General features: G+C 47.7%; 1 protein-coding gene and 1 pseudogene across 1 annotated transcript in view; both read right to left on the bottom strand.

The window, feature by feature from the left end:
* Window positions 1–1,339: 1,339 nt before the first annotated feature.
* Window positions 1,340–3,850, bottom strand: LOC119856950 (annotated as a pseudogene).
* Window positions 3,851–14,205: 10,355 nt separating this feature from the next.
* The window catches only part of LOC119857051 (ribonuclease inhibitor-like), a 39,287-nt gene continuing 35,737 nt past the window's right edge, over window positions 14,206–17,755 (bottom strand). The window contains exon 9 of the mRNA XM_043516331.1: window positions 14,206–14,509. Within this exon, the coding sequence (XP_043372266.1) occupies window positions 14,221–14,509 (289 nt within the window). The 3' untranslated portion in view covers window positions 14,206–14,220. The remainder of the gene's footprint in view (window positions 14,510–17,755) is intronic.

Here is a 17,755-nt window from a genome sequence, read left to right as displayed (position 1 = left end):
ACAGGCATCCCGCTTCGCACCGATCGTGGTCTGCAAGCCACAATCAGTGGCCCATTGCATTGCTTTTTCCCCTCCCAGATGACCACTCTTTTGATGTATCCACTCAGCCAGGCTGAGGGCAGCTACTACAAATACTATGACTATGTTGTATACCTCTCTGTTGAACCAGGCCTCCTCTGATTCCCCCGTCAGGTGGGCGTCTACATGATGAACAGCAACGGGCCTCTGGCTACAGGCATCCCAAATGGCAGGCCACATGTCATAACTCCAAAGGCCATCCATTGTGTCATGCCTTCGTAGACTGCCCAGCTATCCGTATACAGATAAAGGGGCCCTGGGTTCTCTGTGATGGTCATGAACGCTGCCCGTAGCTCAGCCCACTGGCTAGACAGGCCAGGGCCGGTTTCGAACAGTATTTCCTCAAGGCAGGGATTATATGCGGCTGCTCGTCACCATCGTTCTGCCCCCCTGTACGAGGTCGATCCATCAGTGAACCACGCAGCCTCTCATTGTTGTTCGGTTAAGGAGGCATAGGGAGGGGGAGCATAAGTGTGCTGGCCTCTTGAGGGCAGTTCCTTGAAGGTGACAGTAGCCAGAAGCCGCGCGTGTGCATCGGTAATGCTTGCCTGGGTTATTTGCATATGCAGCTGCAGGTAGTGTTTCCATTTCCATAGGGTCTGGGTATGGGCTACACCAGTCCATGTGAGCGGGCTTTTGTCCCGGATCCAACCCATAATTGGAAGCGGGGTATGCACCTTTACAGGCTTTGCGCCCGTTATGGGCTCAGTTTGCTGCAGGACCATACTACTGCAGCAGCTGCTGTTCAAGGGGTGTATAACGCTCAGCTGAGCCTCGCAGGGATCGTGACCAATATCCTTTGGGCTCCTTTTGAGATGAAGCTTTCTGCCACAGCCCCCACAAGGCCACGTGGTCAACCACCGTTACCTCGAGTTCGAAGGGGGTGCCTCGTTTGCCTGGGCTCAGCACTGCATGCTGGCTGAGCACCTCTTTAGCCTGTTGGAATGCGGCCTGCTGCCTGGCCCCCCAACTAAACCTGGCTTTCTTCTGGACTACTGCTTGTATGGGCTGCAAGATGTACCCTAAATGGGGAATAAATGTGTGCCAATATCCAAGGAGGCCCAGGAAAGTTTGGGCTTGGCTTACGCTAGTGGGATCTGGGAAGTGGGTAATTGTTTTGATGGCCTTTTGTGAGATCTTACGTTGAGACCCCGACCAAAGTATACCCAAGAAGATCACTTTCTGGCTGGGCCCCAGGATTTTACTAGGGTTGACAGCCCATCCCCTGGCCACCAGAGCCTGCAAAACACTGTTCTTGGCCTCAGAGAGTGTCCCTCATGGGCCTGCTCAGCAGGACATCATCAATATAGTGCTCTAGAACCACTCCCTCTGGAAGAGTCATCTGCTCCAGGTCTTGACTGACCAACTGGTGGCAAATGGTAAGGCTATGCTTATAGCCCTGAGGCAGCACATTGAATGTGTACTGCCGATCCTCCCACGTAAAGACAAATTGATCCTGGTTTCTGTGGGGCAATGGCGATGGAGAAAAAGGCATTTGCCAAATCCACCACTACATGCCACTGCCCTACTCATGTCGCACAGCGCTCCATGATGGAGACCATGTCGGGAACTGCTGCTGTCAGGGTTGGGGTGACCCTGTTCAGGTTGCGGTAGTCTACTGTCATAGGCCAGATTCCGTCCTCTTTACGGACTGGCCAAATTGGACTGCTGAATGCGCTTATGGCGGGGCGAATGATGTCCACCTGGAGCAGACCTTTAACGGTAGCGGTTATTTCCTCGTGCCCACCAGGTATCTGATACTGTTTCAAGTTGACTAGGGTGGTGAGGGTTGGAAGCACCACGGGGTCTCACCGCGGATGCCCCTGCAGCATGGTTACAACCGCTCGGACGTACAGTGGGCACCCAAAGGAAAAGGGTCCCCACTGGGTGTCTATGGTCTGCCCTCGGAGGAGGTCTATACCCAATATGTATTCATGAATGGGGGCGATTAAAACGGTGACTTGCATGGGCGGGGGCCTTCCCGATGGCCAGCCATAACTGCACTGGTGCGGCCCGAACATCTGCTCCTCCAGGGCCGCTCACCATTACAGACCGGTCCCTGATGGGGCGGGGTGCCATGCAATATAGTCACCTCCGCTCCTGTGACCACAAGAGCCATTACTCATTGTCACCCCCAGGTAGGCCAGTAGATCTCCACTGGGACATAAGGGCGGTGGTCCCACACTACATAGTGCCTTGCCTCCAGGGCAGGGGAAGAGGGGGACCCACTACCCCTTCAATACTGGGCGGGCACTTCCATTCAATATAGTCTGCCGGCGGGGCAGATGGTTGGAGCTGCTGGGGGGTGCCATCTACCTTGTTTTGGGGCTCCCCTTTCATTGTGGCCCCCACCCTCTCCTTGGTACGCTATTCCGGCTTGAGCTGTAACCAGCATTTTAACAGCTCAGCATTGGTTTTCCCATCCACTTCCCCTAGGGGAATCCCTGCTCTCAGTAGGTCTTTAAACATAGTATTGTGGCTAACCCTCTCCTTTTGCTTCACATTCACCTGCGGTGGCTTTGTGGGTCTCATCATACCATCAATTTCCGTTAATTGCATCATGAGCTGTGCCGCATCTCCCACCAACCCCACGGCCCCCCAATCATCGGCAGGATCATCACCTTGAGGTGTGGGGGAGGGCATTCCACAGAAGCCGGGTGTGGATGGTACAGGTCAGCTCTATGAGGACAGGCCCTTTAAAATGCTTGGCAAATATGCCGGTGAGCCTGCCCAGCTGTCGGAGCTGGCTAACCCCCTCTGGGATGGAGGCCCACTGTTCCAACCCGTCATCCATGTCTGCAGGTGAGCTCCAGATGGTTTTGACAGCCATGGTCAACCATGCCATGAGGGAGGGATATGGATAATTCACCTCCAAGTTGGCCTCTATCTTGAGACTTCTACTAAGGAGGGGGTCTGTGGTGAGCAAGCCCATCCTGCCTAGCTCAGCGGGGATAAGGGTAATCGCATCTGCTCCATCGTCCCACAACCGTAGCAGCCAGGCCAGCAGCGGTTCCTTGGAATGCTGCTTGAAACACTACACGAAATCCTGTATCTCGGAGGATTTATATTCCCGGATAAAATCCCTTCCTACCATTTTATCATTCTCCCCATGTGGTCCCTCATGTTGTGTCTCGACAATGGGCCACAGTTGTAGGTACAGCCCCACCTTCCCACCGTCCCCCTCCCTGGGGGACTCGTCCTCGCTTGTCTCCCAAATGTCCCCATCCCAGGTCTCTGGATCTCAGTCGCTTTTGTGCACCAGTGCACGTACGGCAAGGAAACGTATATCTCACCTTCCTCCCTTTCGCTGTTGGTGGTTCGCAATGCGAGCCACCGTAACCATGCATCGATGCTCTAACCACTCAGCCCATTCAGCCGTACCAGTGATGACTGCTTGGGTTAGTGAATGGGCCTCATTTTCTTGCTGCAAATCAACCTCTAATCTCCCTATCCTCTGGTGCTGAACCAGCAGTGCCTTGTCCACTGTGCGGAGTGTGGTCAGGAAGACCCATCCCAGGTCCCCCACTGCTTTTCGCTCCACGGGTCCTACTTTGTCCAGCCGGAGCTTGGATATCCGTTCCTCCAACCTAACTGGGGTAAACCCCAGCTCCTGCTCTAGCTCCGGCCATGTGGTGGGGGCAACCAACCCTGCCAGCTTGCAAGCCACTGGTGCCCACCGTCCCGTGGAGGGCCATCCGGGAATGCAGCTCTCTTCCTCTCCCTTATCCTTCCTTTCCCAAAAAGGCATCCCTCCACTGGTAATCCTGTTCATGATGCCAATTGTGCCCGCAAGGGTGGGGGGGAGATACTAGCAAAAGGAGGACACTAAGAATAGTAAACTATGCTTTATTGAAGGAAGGAAGGAAGGAAGGAAGGAAGGAAGAACTTATGCTCCAATCTGTGCGGGGAGCCCCTAGCATGCGTGGAGGGGCTGCAGGGGACTCTGGCCATCCGGGACAGCTGACCAGGCAGGACTTTGCCGGGGGAGTCCTCTGCGGCGCTATATTCTCCATGCTTATCTCGGGGTTACATGGGGTCAACAGCTGGTTACATTCTTATATGTATGATTTATGCTTATTACATAAACTAACTTGCTTACAGGCAAAAAATATGCTGAACTATGCTAAGCTATCCTTTGGCAGGGTCTGTCGGACAAAGTTAATTGAAACTGCCTGCATCCTCTGCTTAATTCCAGTCACATACTCAGTCCATCACTTAGCTCCTTGCCAATCTTCCGCAACCTTGCCCCTACAGCAAGAAATTTACATACAGTAACTCCTCACTTAACGTTGTAGTTATGTTCCTGAAAAATGCGACTTTATACGAAACGATGTTAAGTGAATCCAATTTCCCCATAAGACTTAATGTAATGTGGGGGGAGTAGGTTCCAGGGAATTTTTTTTCGCCAGACAAAAGACATTATATATGTGTACAGTATAAGTTTTAAACAATTTTGAATAAACAGTTTAATACTGTACAGCAATGAATGATTGTGAAGCTTGGGTGAGGTGGTGGAGTAAGAGGTTGGGATATTTCCCAGGGAATGCCTTGCTGCTAAATGATGAACTCGCACTTGGCTGAGCCCTCAAGGGTTAACACTCTGTTGTTATTGTAGCCTCATACTCTACAAGGCAGCATGGACTGAGGCAGGAGGGAGGAAACACAATAGATGCAGGGCAATGGCTGCAAACACTTCCGTGCAAAAACTGAAGATGATGAACCCCTGCTATCCAGTTGGAGTGCACCACTCTCTCCTCCTGGTGGCACATGCACAGCTGCTAACTTTCCAAAGTGCTGGGGGGGGGCATGCATGAGTGAGAGAGAAAGAGACATGTGTTGCCTCTTTACATTTGCTGACCTCACTTCAAGTATGCTGCCCTTTTAAGCAGATCAGCAAGTTCAGACAGGAAGCAGCTACTTCCAGCAAGCTCCCTCCGTTCTGTCCCGCAGCCCTGTCCCCATCCTCTGCTTTGTGGAGAGGAGGTATGGAGGGGCGGGCAGAGCAGGGGGAAGGAGACATCCTAATATCAGCACCCCTCTCCCCACTCCCCAACAACAGGAGGCTCCTGGGAGCAGCTCCAAGGCAGAGGTCAGGAGCAGCATGGCAGTAGGGGGAAGGCCACCTGAACTGCTGTAGGCAGCTGCCAAATCACATGCCTTACATGGAATTTAGGGGAGCTGATGTTGGGGGCTGCCAGCTCCCCCTGGTTCTAATCCCCACAAGAAGGGGCTGCTCTTCCAGAGAATCCTGCAAGCAGTGGACAAAGCAGGCAGCCAAATGACGTTATAAGGGAGCATTGTGCAATGTTAAATGAGCCTGTTCTCTAATAGATCAGCAATGTAACAATGAAACAACATTAACCAGGACAACATTAAGTGAGGAGTTATTGGACCTGGTGGAGCTGATAAAATATTATAAAATGATAAAACAAACAGTTGGGGTATCCCATCCCATACACCTCATGTCATCTGGACCCCAGCTGGAAATAATCCTCAAAGTGGGGAGTATAATAAAAGAATGGAGAAAAACAACACAGATCACCTCATGCCTCCATTCCTCTCCTTTCACGGCAGCAACAATGCCTGAAGAAACACTAAGTGAGGGCAGGGTCTGGTTTGGAGGCTTCTAGCCAGTTCCAAAGCGCATGCGGTGAGAGAAACCTTGGCTTTAAATCCATTTAGCTTGCTAAATTAGGTATTAGTTTGCATTTTATCTTTTATTTTCTTTTAAACCAATTCTGACTTTTATGCCTAATTACTTGTAATCACTTAAAATCTATCTTCTGTTGTTAATAAATGTTATGGTTTTATCTAAACTAGTGTTTGGATGAAAGTGTTTAGGAACCTCCACTTGAGATAACAGGGTTTGTGCATATCATATTCCACTGGTGAAATGACAGACTTTCTATGAGCTTGTAACAGGAGGAGAGAGCTGGGTAGTACAAGACACATATTTCTGGGGACAAATCTCGGACTGGAAGTTTATTGGTCTCACCCTGTATGTAATTCAGGAGTGGCTGGCCACAACATTCATATAATTCATCTGGGAGTGATTTTGCATGCTAGATGCTGTGTGTGAACTGGCCAAGAGTGGTTGTTCTCACAGCAAAGCAGTATAAAAGGCACTCCAGATTGGAGAATTGAGGGGAGACAGCTGCTCACAGTCCGGATTGTACCCTGGGTTAATGTAACAGTGAGGATACGTCAAACTGAGTGGGGAAAAAGGAAACAGGCCAAAGCAAACATCAACTCTTCAAAATCCCTCCAGAAAAAGCAGCAGCAAAAAGCAAAATGGTATAAAAGAGCAGGCCGCTTTGTACCTTTACAGTATAAAGTGGTACAAGAGGAGAGAAGAGGAAATGCAGGGATAACATCGCCAAAGAAGCTGAAGTGGCTATTGAAAGAGATGATGGAAAAACATTTTATCAGCTCCGCCAGGTCCTTTACACCAACTGGGGGGCCTGTCAAGGATAAACAAGGAAAGATTTTCACTGAAAAGGAACAAAACAGAGCAAGAGATAGAAGCACTTTCAAAAGATGCTGACAAAGAAATTAAATACACACTCAATCTCTCCTGCTGAAGCTGGCCCACTTGTTATAAAATACTTAAATAGTTCATGGGGCTAGTGCGAGAAAGAGAGAAACTGAGAACGACAGCAAGCCCATTGGCTTCGGCACTCACCTGGAGGGGGCGACTTGGGATTCCAGGCCCTGCACCAGTAACTAATTATTTATACGAAGTGGAACAGCTTCAGCGAGATAGAGAGAGCACCCCACCCCCAGAATAGCCAGTTGTTTCTGTGAGAGGAGGGAGACCTATGTTCAAATTCCTACCCCAAATCAGGGGCGTTTGAACCCAGGTCTCCCATGTGTCAGGTGAGTGCTCTAAAGTTAAACCACTGTGCTTCTCCATTATCTTGTGAGAAACGGCTGACTTGGCTTAGGTGCGTAACTCAAGGAGAGGGTTCACAACTGTGAATCCTGAGTGTGAGAGGCCCCATTCCCCAGCCCATAGTTAGCCACCTAAATTCCTGTGGCTTAGATCACACACCGCTCCTCAGCATTTCCTATTGGCTAGTTTATTTGGCTTCCCCCTCAGCTTGCTAGCTTCGGTGCACCCCGTTTTTAGGCACCTAACTCTCTCATGCATTCAGTACTTAATTTGCAATGAAAGATGTGTCACAGCTCAAGCAATTAGGTGCCACGGCTCAAGCATTTACTTTCATAACTGACATAGCAAGACCAGAGGTGCCGGCCCTGTCACAAATTAAGCACTGCATGCATTGACTGGAGAGCCTGGGCACCTAACTCAGTGCTGTGTTGTTGTTAAACTGACCTAATTTTCTAGTGTAGACCAGACCTAAAGAATTTTAGGTGTTGCAATACTAAGCCTAAGTCCCCTTTGTGGATCTACCCATCAATATATATTCTGTTCATTTATGACATGAAGAACTTAGCTATAATATCTGTAGTGTGTGTGATACTCTTCACCCTATATTCACCATCATAGGTGCTGATACTGTAGGTGCTCCAGGACTGGAGCAGGGGTGGGAAGAGGTGGAGAGTGGGTTGAGCACCCCCTAGAAACTGGGGAAGTTGGCACCTCTGTTCACCATAGGGGTATGATTATGACAATTTTGATGCACCTTGTACAAAATTTGTCATTTGAGGTGTCAATGAAAAAGTTGCGATTTGCTGAACATGGTTGTCCTATTTATATGAATGTATCATTTTGGCATCTGAAGTTATGAATATTTACTGTGCATCTGTATTTCAAATGTACTTGCTCCTGGCTAACACCCACAACTTTAAAGAAGCTAGACAGTGCTAATGGCAAAATCAATGGGCCATGAAAATGGCGAAAACAATGGGCCATGAAAAGGGCTTGTCCTCACCTGGGGAAAGCTTCAGACAACCTATGGATAATGGCTGCCATGACTTACCAAGTATGCAGGGGTATGTGACTAGACCACTTGATACTGAACTCCATTTTGGCACCTGTATTTTCCCCCACAAACTGGGCTGGGAACTTGGCTTGAAACAAAGGAGTTCCCACCCGATGGAAGAAACTACAGAAGGGGGAAGTGACATCACCAAGGGGCCTCACTTCCCACACAACAGAACACCTGGAAACATCTTAGAAACAAAGACTGAAGTGGAAAAGGCCAGTCCCAAGCAGAGAAGAAGGGGGTATTTTAGCTGGAACCTCTCGATCATTGGTTCGTGCAAGGGCTGGCCAGAGCATTCATGAACACAGCTGGGTGTGGCCCCTGCTTGTGAATGTTTGTGGAAGGGTAAGCTTGGACGGCTTTGCAATTTATCACATCACAGATGCTTTCACAACAGCAGTTAATGGATTCACTGACAATGCATATGACATCATATAGAGATCAAATGTTTGAACTTTATGTGTTAGCTTACCACCTAAAAAGTGAAAACATAAGTTCCCTCTAAGCTGTGCAGCCATGCAACAGCCTAACAAGGGCCATGCAGGTGCTCAGGGCTGTAGTGGGGACACACAAAGGCACCTCTCCCGCAGCCTTAGCCCCACACCTGCTGTAGCCGGGGAAAGGCAGGAAAAGACATACTCTCCCAGCCCCGGAGCTGCCGCAGCAGGCAGAGGTGAGGAAGAGCTGCTATTCCCCAGCTCCAGAGCTGCTGCAGCCAAGAAGTTCCTTCCTTCTCTTCCCCCAAGTCCAGGTGCTGCTGCTGTGAGAGAGGTCAGAGGGAGTCCTCTCTCCCCGCCACAGCTCTGGAGTAGCCTGCATCCCAAACCCTTCATTCTCAGCCCCAGGCCAGAGCCCACACCCCCAGGTGAAGCCCTCACCCCATGCCCTCCTGCCCTCTGCCCCAGCCTTCCCATACTCTGACCCCCTCAATTCCACCCCCACCACACATCATCTCCATATTGATGCACATAACAAAATTCATTTCGCACCTGTTTACAAACATTCACTGTCTTATGTGAAGTCCTTCAGTGTAATTTCCAAAAGCCCTGCATAATGTAGGCTCGCAATCTTTTTAAGAAAAAAGAAAAGGAGTACCCATGGCACCTTAGAGACTAACAAATTTATTAGAGCATAAGCTTTCGTGAGCTACAGCTCACTTCATCGGTTGCATCCGATGAAGTGAGCTGTAGCTCACGAAAGCTTATGCTCTAATAAATTTGTTAGTCTCTAAGGTGCCACGGGTACTCCTTTTCTTTTTGCGAATACAGACTAACACGGCTGCTACTCTGAAACGAATCTTTTTAAGGAGTCTTTTCCAAGGCCCATTCTCCTACAGTCTTGGATGTAGCCAAATTTTGAAAATACTCTCTCCATATCAGCTGAGCCAGGTAAGACATTGAGGATGCCACATCCTTCCGGGTAAGTGCATATTCATTTAAAGTTTTACTGACACAAGCTGCAACTATTTGACTGTTTGCTGACTTTACAAACTCCAAATCTGCCAAAATGAGTACAGGCTTCTCCATAACAAAATAAAAAAAAGAAAACAAAAATCACCAAGGCAGAGCTGTCAAGAATAACAGTGATTTGTCAAAAATTAAAGAACTAACTATATTTCCCACTTTCTTCTCTTTAATTTTGTTGGTCAAAGCAACATCATTCTCCTCCAAATATTTCTTGGTCAGACTGATTGAATTTGACAAGGATATTGCAGCTGCACATAAATTTCATATAAAGTTCACCTAAGTGTAAGCGGGGGAATAGTCCCGCTATTGTGGGGAACTTTCCTGGCTTCTGCACTACCCCAGTGAAGTGGGCTAGTGAAAGGATCTGAGTCTTCACTCCCTCTTCCTTTACCCAGAGGCCTCCCTGCCCTTGAGGACTCCCCTTCCACTCTCCTGTCTGGCAGAGTCCTCGTAACCCCAACAAGGCTGGGCCCAGGATTCCTGGGGGGCTCGACCCCCAACCCTGCTGTGGTCAACTAGGACAGGGGCTAGGGTGTCCCCACTTTGGGGTACTCTCTCTGCACTGGGCACTTCTCTGACCCACTGACCATTACATACAAGTTAAAGCAAATGCAAGTTATTTAATCAACAGTTAATTTTAAAAAGAATAAGGAAAAATGGGAAGGTTAAAGGAAACACATCACCCCGCTCTGTGGCAGGGAACATCACAAACAGTGTCTCTGGAATGTCAGGGCAGTTCACAGTCTGTTCCTTGTAAGTCCCAGGTCTTCTCAGGCCCTGGCTGTGCTACAGGAACGCTGTGGGTTGGACACTTGCTCTGGCAGTGGCCACACGCTCTCAGGCTCTAGGTGGCAGGACCCTTCTTCCTAGCATTGCCCCCGCCCTATCGGGGTTACCAATCCCCCTCCGAGTCTGGCCTGCAGAGCCCCCTGGCTGAGGCATCTCCCTGTGCAGGGCCCACTGCCCAGGGTCCCCCTCGCTCTTCCCAGCTGGTCACGACACCCGGCTCCAGACTGCTCCAGCCCCAGCTCCAGCTCCACTCTGCCTCAGCACGGCTGCTGCTCTGCCTCCTCTCCCTGGGCTGCTTCTCTGGCCCCTCTGCCTCTGGTTGCTGCAGCTCTGCTCGCTGCTTCTGTGACTCTGCTCCCAGCACTGACCTGCTTCGTGGGCTGCTTTTCTGGACCCTCTGGCTCTGGTTGCTGCAGCTCTGCTCCCAGGGCAAGTCTGCTCTCTCTGGGCTGTGCCTCTGGATTTGGGGCTGCAGCTCTGCTCCCAGCACAGGGTCTGCTCTCTCTGGGCTGCTTTTCTAGTCCCTCTGGATCTGGCACAGCTCTGCTCCCCAGCTCAGCTTGGGCCCCAGCTTTCTCCTTAGCTCGGCCCCACTCTGTCTGACCCAGGCAATTCCGGCTCACAGGGAGGACGGGACCTCCGTGGACTCCTGACTCCCTGATTCGCCTGCCCGCCATGTTATTCAGGTTGACCTGGAGCATTGGCCTCTCCCCATTGTTCCTGGGGACTGTCAGTCTCAGGGTCCTGATTTCCCATCGACCCTTCCCACTTTTAGTACTGGGAGCTAGCAACTAAAACACCCCCACTGAATGTTAATAAAGGGGCAACAATCCCCTTACAAAAGGACCAACAGCAAGGCCCAGTGGCTGCCCTGAAAAGCAGAGGGCACATACAAATTCACTTAGTACATCATGTTGATCTTGCTCTTTCTGCTGTGACCTGATGAACTCTGATTCCAATGTTTGCTTGTTTCTATTTTTGCCTTCTTGTTTTAGAATTCTGTTGTTTGCTCTCTAAATGTTCTTTAATCTGGTCGGCCTGAGTGTCTACTTCAATGCCACACCATTTGCGGTGCATTCATTCAACTTCAGCCTTTTCTCTTGTTTGTTTTTTTAAAAACTTTCAAATACTTCTTCATGTTCTGATACAGATTTTCATTTTCTTCCCATTTTAATGGGTCAAATCTTTAAATCATTATCTGGTAACTGCTTGAAATGTGTACATGGTGAGCATGAGATTCATCAGTAAGTTCAGATGCGCATACTTTTCAGTGCTTGCGTGTGTGCCTGTTTGTTGGTGTATTGTATGTATCTTCTAGACCAGCGGTGTCTAATATAAATTCGATGCTAGTCACACTGCTAGCCACACTTGTAGTTTTGAATTTTTCTTATTCGCCACATTATAAAAAAGCCCCATGCATTAGCCACAATTCAATAGCCTATTTGCCACATGTGGCTAGTGGCGAACGTATTGGACTCCGCTGTTAGACAATGCATAGCCTTACTTGACTAACGTATTATTATAATACATATATCTCATTCAATGTAGTGTATTATCCTAACAAAAAATGAATTTTTATAAATTGAATGATACAAAAGTAGGGTGAAAATTGGAAAAAAAATGAATAATATGTTTCGTAAAGCCCAGGATTTTGGGTGGGGGCGGTTAAAAATCAGTTTAAACTGAAAATGAAGGGACTTAGGCATTAGTAAACATTTACCTTTATTTTTCTTGAAACCATTTCTGACTTATGTTTCATTACTTGTAGTCATTTAAAATCTCTCTTTGTAGTTGATAAACTTGTTTTAATCTAAACCACTGAGTGGATTGAAATGTTTAGGAAACTCCATTTGGGATGGCAAGTTATGAACATACTATTATTATTATGCTGTATTAATGTTGCTGTGGGAACTTTAGAATTAGTTCAACAGTTAAAGTGAATTTTAAGCTACTCCATCAATATGGAGATTTCCTAGTATGGATGCAGCTGAAAGAAATCTCTAAGCAAGTTAAAAAAGGAGTACGTGTGGTACCTTAGAGACTAACAAATTTATCTGAGCATAAGCTTTCGTGAGCTACAGCTCACTTCATCGGTCACGAAAGCTTATGCTCAAATAAATTTGTTAGTCTCTAAGGTGCCACAAGTACTCCTTTTCTTTTTTTGCGAATACAAACTAACACGGCTGCTACTCTGAAACCTGCTATTATTTCTAAGCAAGTTATATTCCTAGAACAGAAGAATGGCCATACTGGGTCAGACCAAAGATCCATCTAGCCCAGTATCCTGTCTTCCGACAGTGGACAGTGCCACTTGTCCCAAAGGGAATGAACAGAACAGGTAATCATCAAGTGATCCATCCTCTGTCGCTCATTCCCAGCTTCTGGCAAACAGAGGCTAGGAACACCATCCCTGCCCATCCTGGCTAATAGCTATTGATGGACCTATCTTCCATGAATTTATCTAGTTCTTTTTTTAACCCTATTATGGTCTTGGCCTTCACAACATCCTCTGGCAAGGGGTTCCATAGGTTGACTGTGTGTTGTATGAAGAAATACTTCCTTTTATTTGTTTTAAACCTGCTACCTATTAATTTCATTTGGTGACCCCTAGTTCTTGTGTTATGAGAAGTAGTAACCAACACTTCCTCATCTACTTTCTCTACACCAGTCATGATTTTATAGACCTCAATCATATCTCCCCTTAGCCGTCTCTTTTCCAAGCTGAAAAGTCCTAGTCTTATTAATATCTCCTCATACAGAAGCTGTTCCATACCCCTAATCATTGTTGCCCTTTTCTGAATCTTGTCCAATTCCAATATATCTTTTTTAAGATGGGGCGACCACCTCTGCACACAGATTCCTGCCATAACAGAATGAACCTGTACAGTTAGGTACAAGTGTTGAGATTCAGAAATGTGCAGCTCTGCAGCCTGCCCAGGTGCCTGACGGATTCATTCCTGCCTTTCAAAAGGAGCAGAGACCTGAAAAAAGAAACGTGTCACAATTGTCACTTTTATGAATAAAGAGTTTCAAATTTGGTGTTTGATTGCCACTGGTCAACAACTTGCTAATATTGCAAAACCTGCATGAACATCATTGTACTGTGCTGGTTACACTCCCAATGCCAGTATGGTGCAGCATCAAGAGTGTGCATGGCCCCATGATATTGGCACTTGTGCAACAAACAGACCCAGGAACTGAAGATGAATTAGGTAACTTCATTTCTGTGAATAAGGTATGTCCCAAGTTCAGAGATAACTGCAGCTTTGATCCCACTCCTGGTCCTCCTTGAGAGCTCCTACTTAAGGTTCAAGCTCCCAGCTGCCACCTTCCTCAGCAGAGACCTGTCTCTCTCTCTCATCAAATAGAGGTTAAGGCTTGCTGTTAAGGCTGCACTTCACTGTGATTTCCCCAGCAGGTCTGCCTGGAATCCAGCACTTATGGTTAATCTTTCTCAAGAAGCTACAACAACATATCCAAAACATTACAGAGGAAACATATACAGAACAATCCTAGTTCCTATACATATGCTAAAAGCTTACCAGAAGTCACCCTCAATCTTATGGGGTCCTAGTAAGCCCAAGGGTTGGGGCTCCCTTGGGCAGAAGGCTCGGTCTGTTTGCTGGCTCAAAAGAAGGCCCTGCCTTACTTCAGGCTCAGTCTTGTGATGCCAAAAGCCCTTTCCTTGTCTGTTGATCTCTGGAAAACTCAGTTAGTACCAGTACATTAAAACCTCCCTTGGTAGTGGGACCTCTCTGGTTGTACATTCTGCAGCAATATGCTCACATTACCCAGGCAAGGTGTTTTGACATTCTGGCTTTAAAGGGAAGTCAGACATATTTCAATTCCCACTTCAAACATCTTGCATGATAAAGGTTCCTTTCAGGGAGGAACATGAGGATCAATTAACCTTGCACAAGACCTTGGATTTCAGATACTTATATATTCATCAACCAGAGAAAACAATATACAACAATGCTTAACAGCAGAAAAAGTCCAGAAACCAGCCAGTGACTCTCAAAAATATTCCACATCATTGCTGCACTACAAGACAATTTACAAATGAATGTATGGTGCTGACATAGAGGAAACACAGGCTTGCTTGTCTGTGTATTTAGAGTCCAATGGTTGATTTCTGCATTATGCACAATCAACAGATCAGGTTTTATCTTCTGCAAAACTTTCAACTCCTTTGTTGTATTTTCATTTACGAGATTGCCAGACAAGCTGTGAAAAGAAAAATGAACCATCAGTTTTCATGTATAGAGTTGCTCAAATGCCTGAGATTACAAACTTTCTGAAAGAAAAGACACGGCACACCTATATTCAATAAGAAATGCTCCAGGACAGCCTCCTGAAACACGTAAGTGCACTGCTGCAGAGCAATATATTCTAACTGTATACTTAAAAAATACAATTGCCAACAATCTTTATCAAGCTAGAGTCAAGTTTGTAGATATGTTCCAGTATCTTAATAAAAACAAATCTTAATAGAGCACTGCAATTTTAAAACCACACATGCCAGAAAATCAGCGTTAAAGTTACAGTAAGAAAAGACAACTTTGGAAAGTGTAGAAATGCAGAATCTAGGGCCTGCAATAACCTTCATTTTGCCCTCCTACCCTTGCCATCCTGTACATCCTCCATGTCAGGCCAATGTGTGTCTACAACAAGCATCACAGAGTGTGTCACTGCACCTGTATTCTGCCTCTGTGATCCAGCAAGGGCACCCATCCTCAGGCTTCCAGCTCCCCAGCCATCACCTCCCATGGGTGGAGTCTAGGGTTGCCAATTTACTAATCAGACAAACCCAAACACCCTTGCCCCGCTCCAGCCCTTCCGAGGCCCTGCTCCTTCCTCGAGACCCCATCCCACCTCACTCAATCCCCTCTCCCTCTGTCACTCGCTCTCCCCAACCCTCACTCATTTTCACTGGGCTGGGGCAGGGGGTTGGAGTGCAGGAATGGGTGTGGGGTGCAGGCTCTGGGCAGGAGTTTGGGTGCTGGAGGGGGCTCTGGGATGGGCCATGGGTTGGAGTGTGTGGGGGGGTGCTGGCTCTGGGAGGGGTCTCAGGGCTGGGGCAGGGAGTTGGGGTGCAGGATGAGGTGTGGGGTGCAAGCTCTTGGAGGGAGTTTAGGTGCTGGAGGGTTCTCAGGGCTGGGGCAGGGAATTGGGGTGCAGGAGGGGGTGGGGGAGGAATTGTGGGATTCCAGGAGGAGGCTCAGGGCTGGGGCAGGGGGTGAGGGTTGCAGGCTCTGGTCAAGCAGTGCTTACCTCGGGTGGCTCCCAGTCATCAGTGCAGTGAGGCTAAAGCAGGCTTCCTGCCGGCCCTGGTCCCACACTGCTCCCCAAAACGGCCGGCACATCCCCACAGCCTCTGGGGGGGCACCAGGGACTCTGTGTGTGCTTCCCTCACCTGCAGGCACTGCCCCCACAGCTCCCATTGGCCACAGTCCCCAGCCAATGGGAGCTGTGGAGTCAGAACTAGGGGTGGGTGGGAGCAGCACATGGAGACCCCCTGGCTGCCCCCTGGGGCTGCAGAGACATGCCAGCTGCTTCCAGAAGCAGCATGGGACAGGGCAGGCAGGGAGCCTGCCTTAGCCCCGCTGCGCCACCAGACTTTTGGCAGCCTAAAATCTCCCAGATTGGCTTCAGTAGCTTCCGAAAGATAGAACCCAATTCAGGGAGACTCCTGGCAAAAATGGGACGGTTGGCAACCTTAGTGGAGACAGGGGTCTATCCCTCCTGGGTGTTTCTAGACTGCACTGCTCCCTGCCTATAATGTGATATCCCCAGCAAAGCCAGGCTGCCTAAGCAGACCTGTTTCGCTTTTCTCCTCAGAGATGGTAAATGGTATAATTGCCATGGTTAAATTACCATGCAGCTCTTTCTAAGCAAGCACATTTATTTTTAGGTAAAAGGATTACAGAGAAAACATATTAAAAACAGTAAGAGAACCTACACACATGCTATTAAGCTTAGCAGGTATCACTCCCTTACTTCATCGAGGACTTTGTTGGCGATTAGTCCTTCAGACCCCACACAGTGCTTTTTCCTGTGGCATGGTAAATGAGGGGGAGAGGGGAGCTCCCTTTTATGGACACCCAGCCAGTCAATTAGCTATAAAAGTCCTTCTCAGTAGCTGTTCTCTACTTGCCTTACCTGTAAAGGGTTAAGAAGTCTCACTGAAATTCTTGGGTAAGAGGAAATGAGTGGGCACCTGGCCAAAAGAGCCAATGGGAAGGCTAGAAACTTTTAAAATTGAGAAAAAACTTCCCCTTTGTCTGTGTTGTTGCTGTTCTCTCAGCTGGAGAGACAGGGCAGCAGGGTATGCTGTAAGGTTTGGGCCAGGTCTGAAAAATCATCAGCATCATACCTAGAAACTACTCATTTGGAACCACAGCTATGCAAGTAGATCAGGAAATGTTTAGTTAAAGACGTGATCAGGTTTATCTCTTTATTTTTGGCTTGTGGATTCCTCTGTGCTAACACTGGTGCTTTTGTTTTGTTTTTGTAACCTTAAAGCTGGATCCCAAGAAAGCCATTCTTGGTGTTTAATCCTTTCAGTTGCTCTTTTAATATCTAGCAACAAGCTGATTTTCCAGATGTATTTTCTTTCCCCGTTTTTTTTAAAATAAATTTGCCTTTTTTAAGAACATGACTGGAGTCCTGTCTCTTAGGAGGTAAGAGGTCTGGGCACATGTTTTTCAGATAGCTGGTGGAAACAGATGATTTATTTTTCTTCCCTTTTCTCGGCTCTTCCCCGGAGGAGGGGTGAAAGAGTTGGGGGTACCCCACAGGAAGGCATTCCCAAGTGCACCTGCCTGGGCTCTCAAAGGGGTTCTGCACTTTGGTGGTGGCAGCATTTACCAACCAAGGCCAGGGGGATCCGTAATCTTGGGAGTTTAATACAAGCCTGGAGTGGCAAGTATTAATTTTTAGAATCCTTGCAGGCCCCCACCTTCTGCACTTGAAGTGCCAGAGTGGGGAATCAGCCTTGACATGTGGTCACAAGTTCATCATCGCTTCAGCTCAGAACAAGTACATTCGTGAATATATTAGTTACACCTTTACAGAGAGTTTGTCTTTGACTTGTCCTCATACAATAGGTGATCAGCAGACAATAAGTCCCCCACTTAGGGTCATGCGTCAAAGACTTAGTCCATAGGTGGAGCTTTACAATATCCTCCTCCCATGTACTTCCTAGGATTTCAACTTCACATATATTGTCCCAAAAGATCATTTGTGTCCGCTACCTTTGTCAACATAGTCTTTTGGAGCTCACAGTACTTCTCAGAGTTTGCATTAATCCTATCTTCCTCCTGAAGAAGTTCCATACAATCCCACAATACATAAACATTTGCATTTAATATAACTAACTACTAAAATACTTAAACTTAATTTAATAAGGTTTGTCCAGGATATTGCAGAAAATTGCCATAACTATCAGAGTGTACCTAGGTGGCTTGATCA

Source organism: Dermochelys coriacea, chromosome 6, assembly GCF_009764565.3.
Source record: "Dermochelys coriacea isolate rDerCor1 chromosome 6, rDerCor1.pri.v4, whole genome shotgun sequence".
Lineage (NCBI taxonomy): Eukaryota > Metazoa > Chordata > Testudines > Dermochelyidae > Dermochelys > Dermochelys coriacea.
This window is presented reverse-complemented; position numbering and strand designations above follow the sequence as displayed.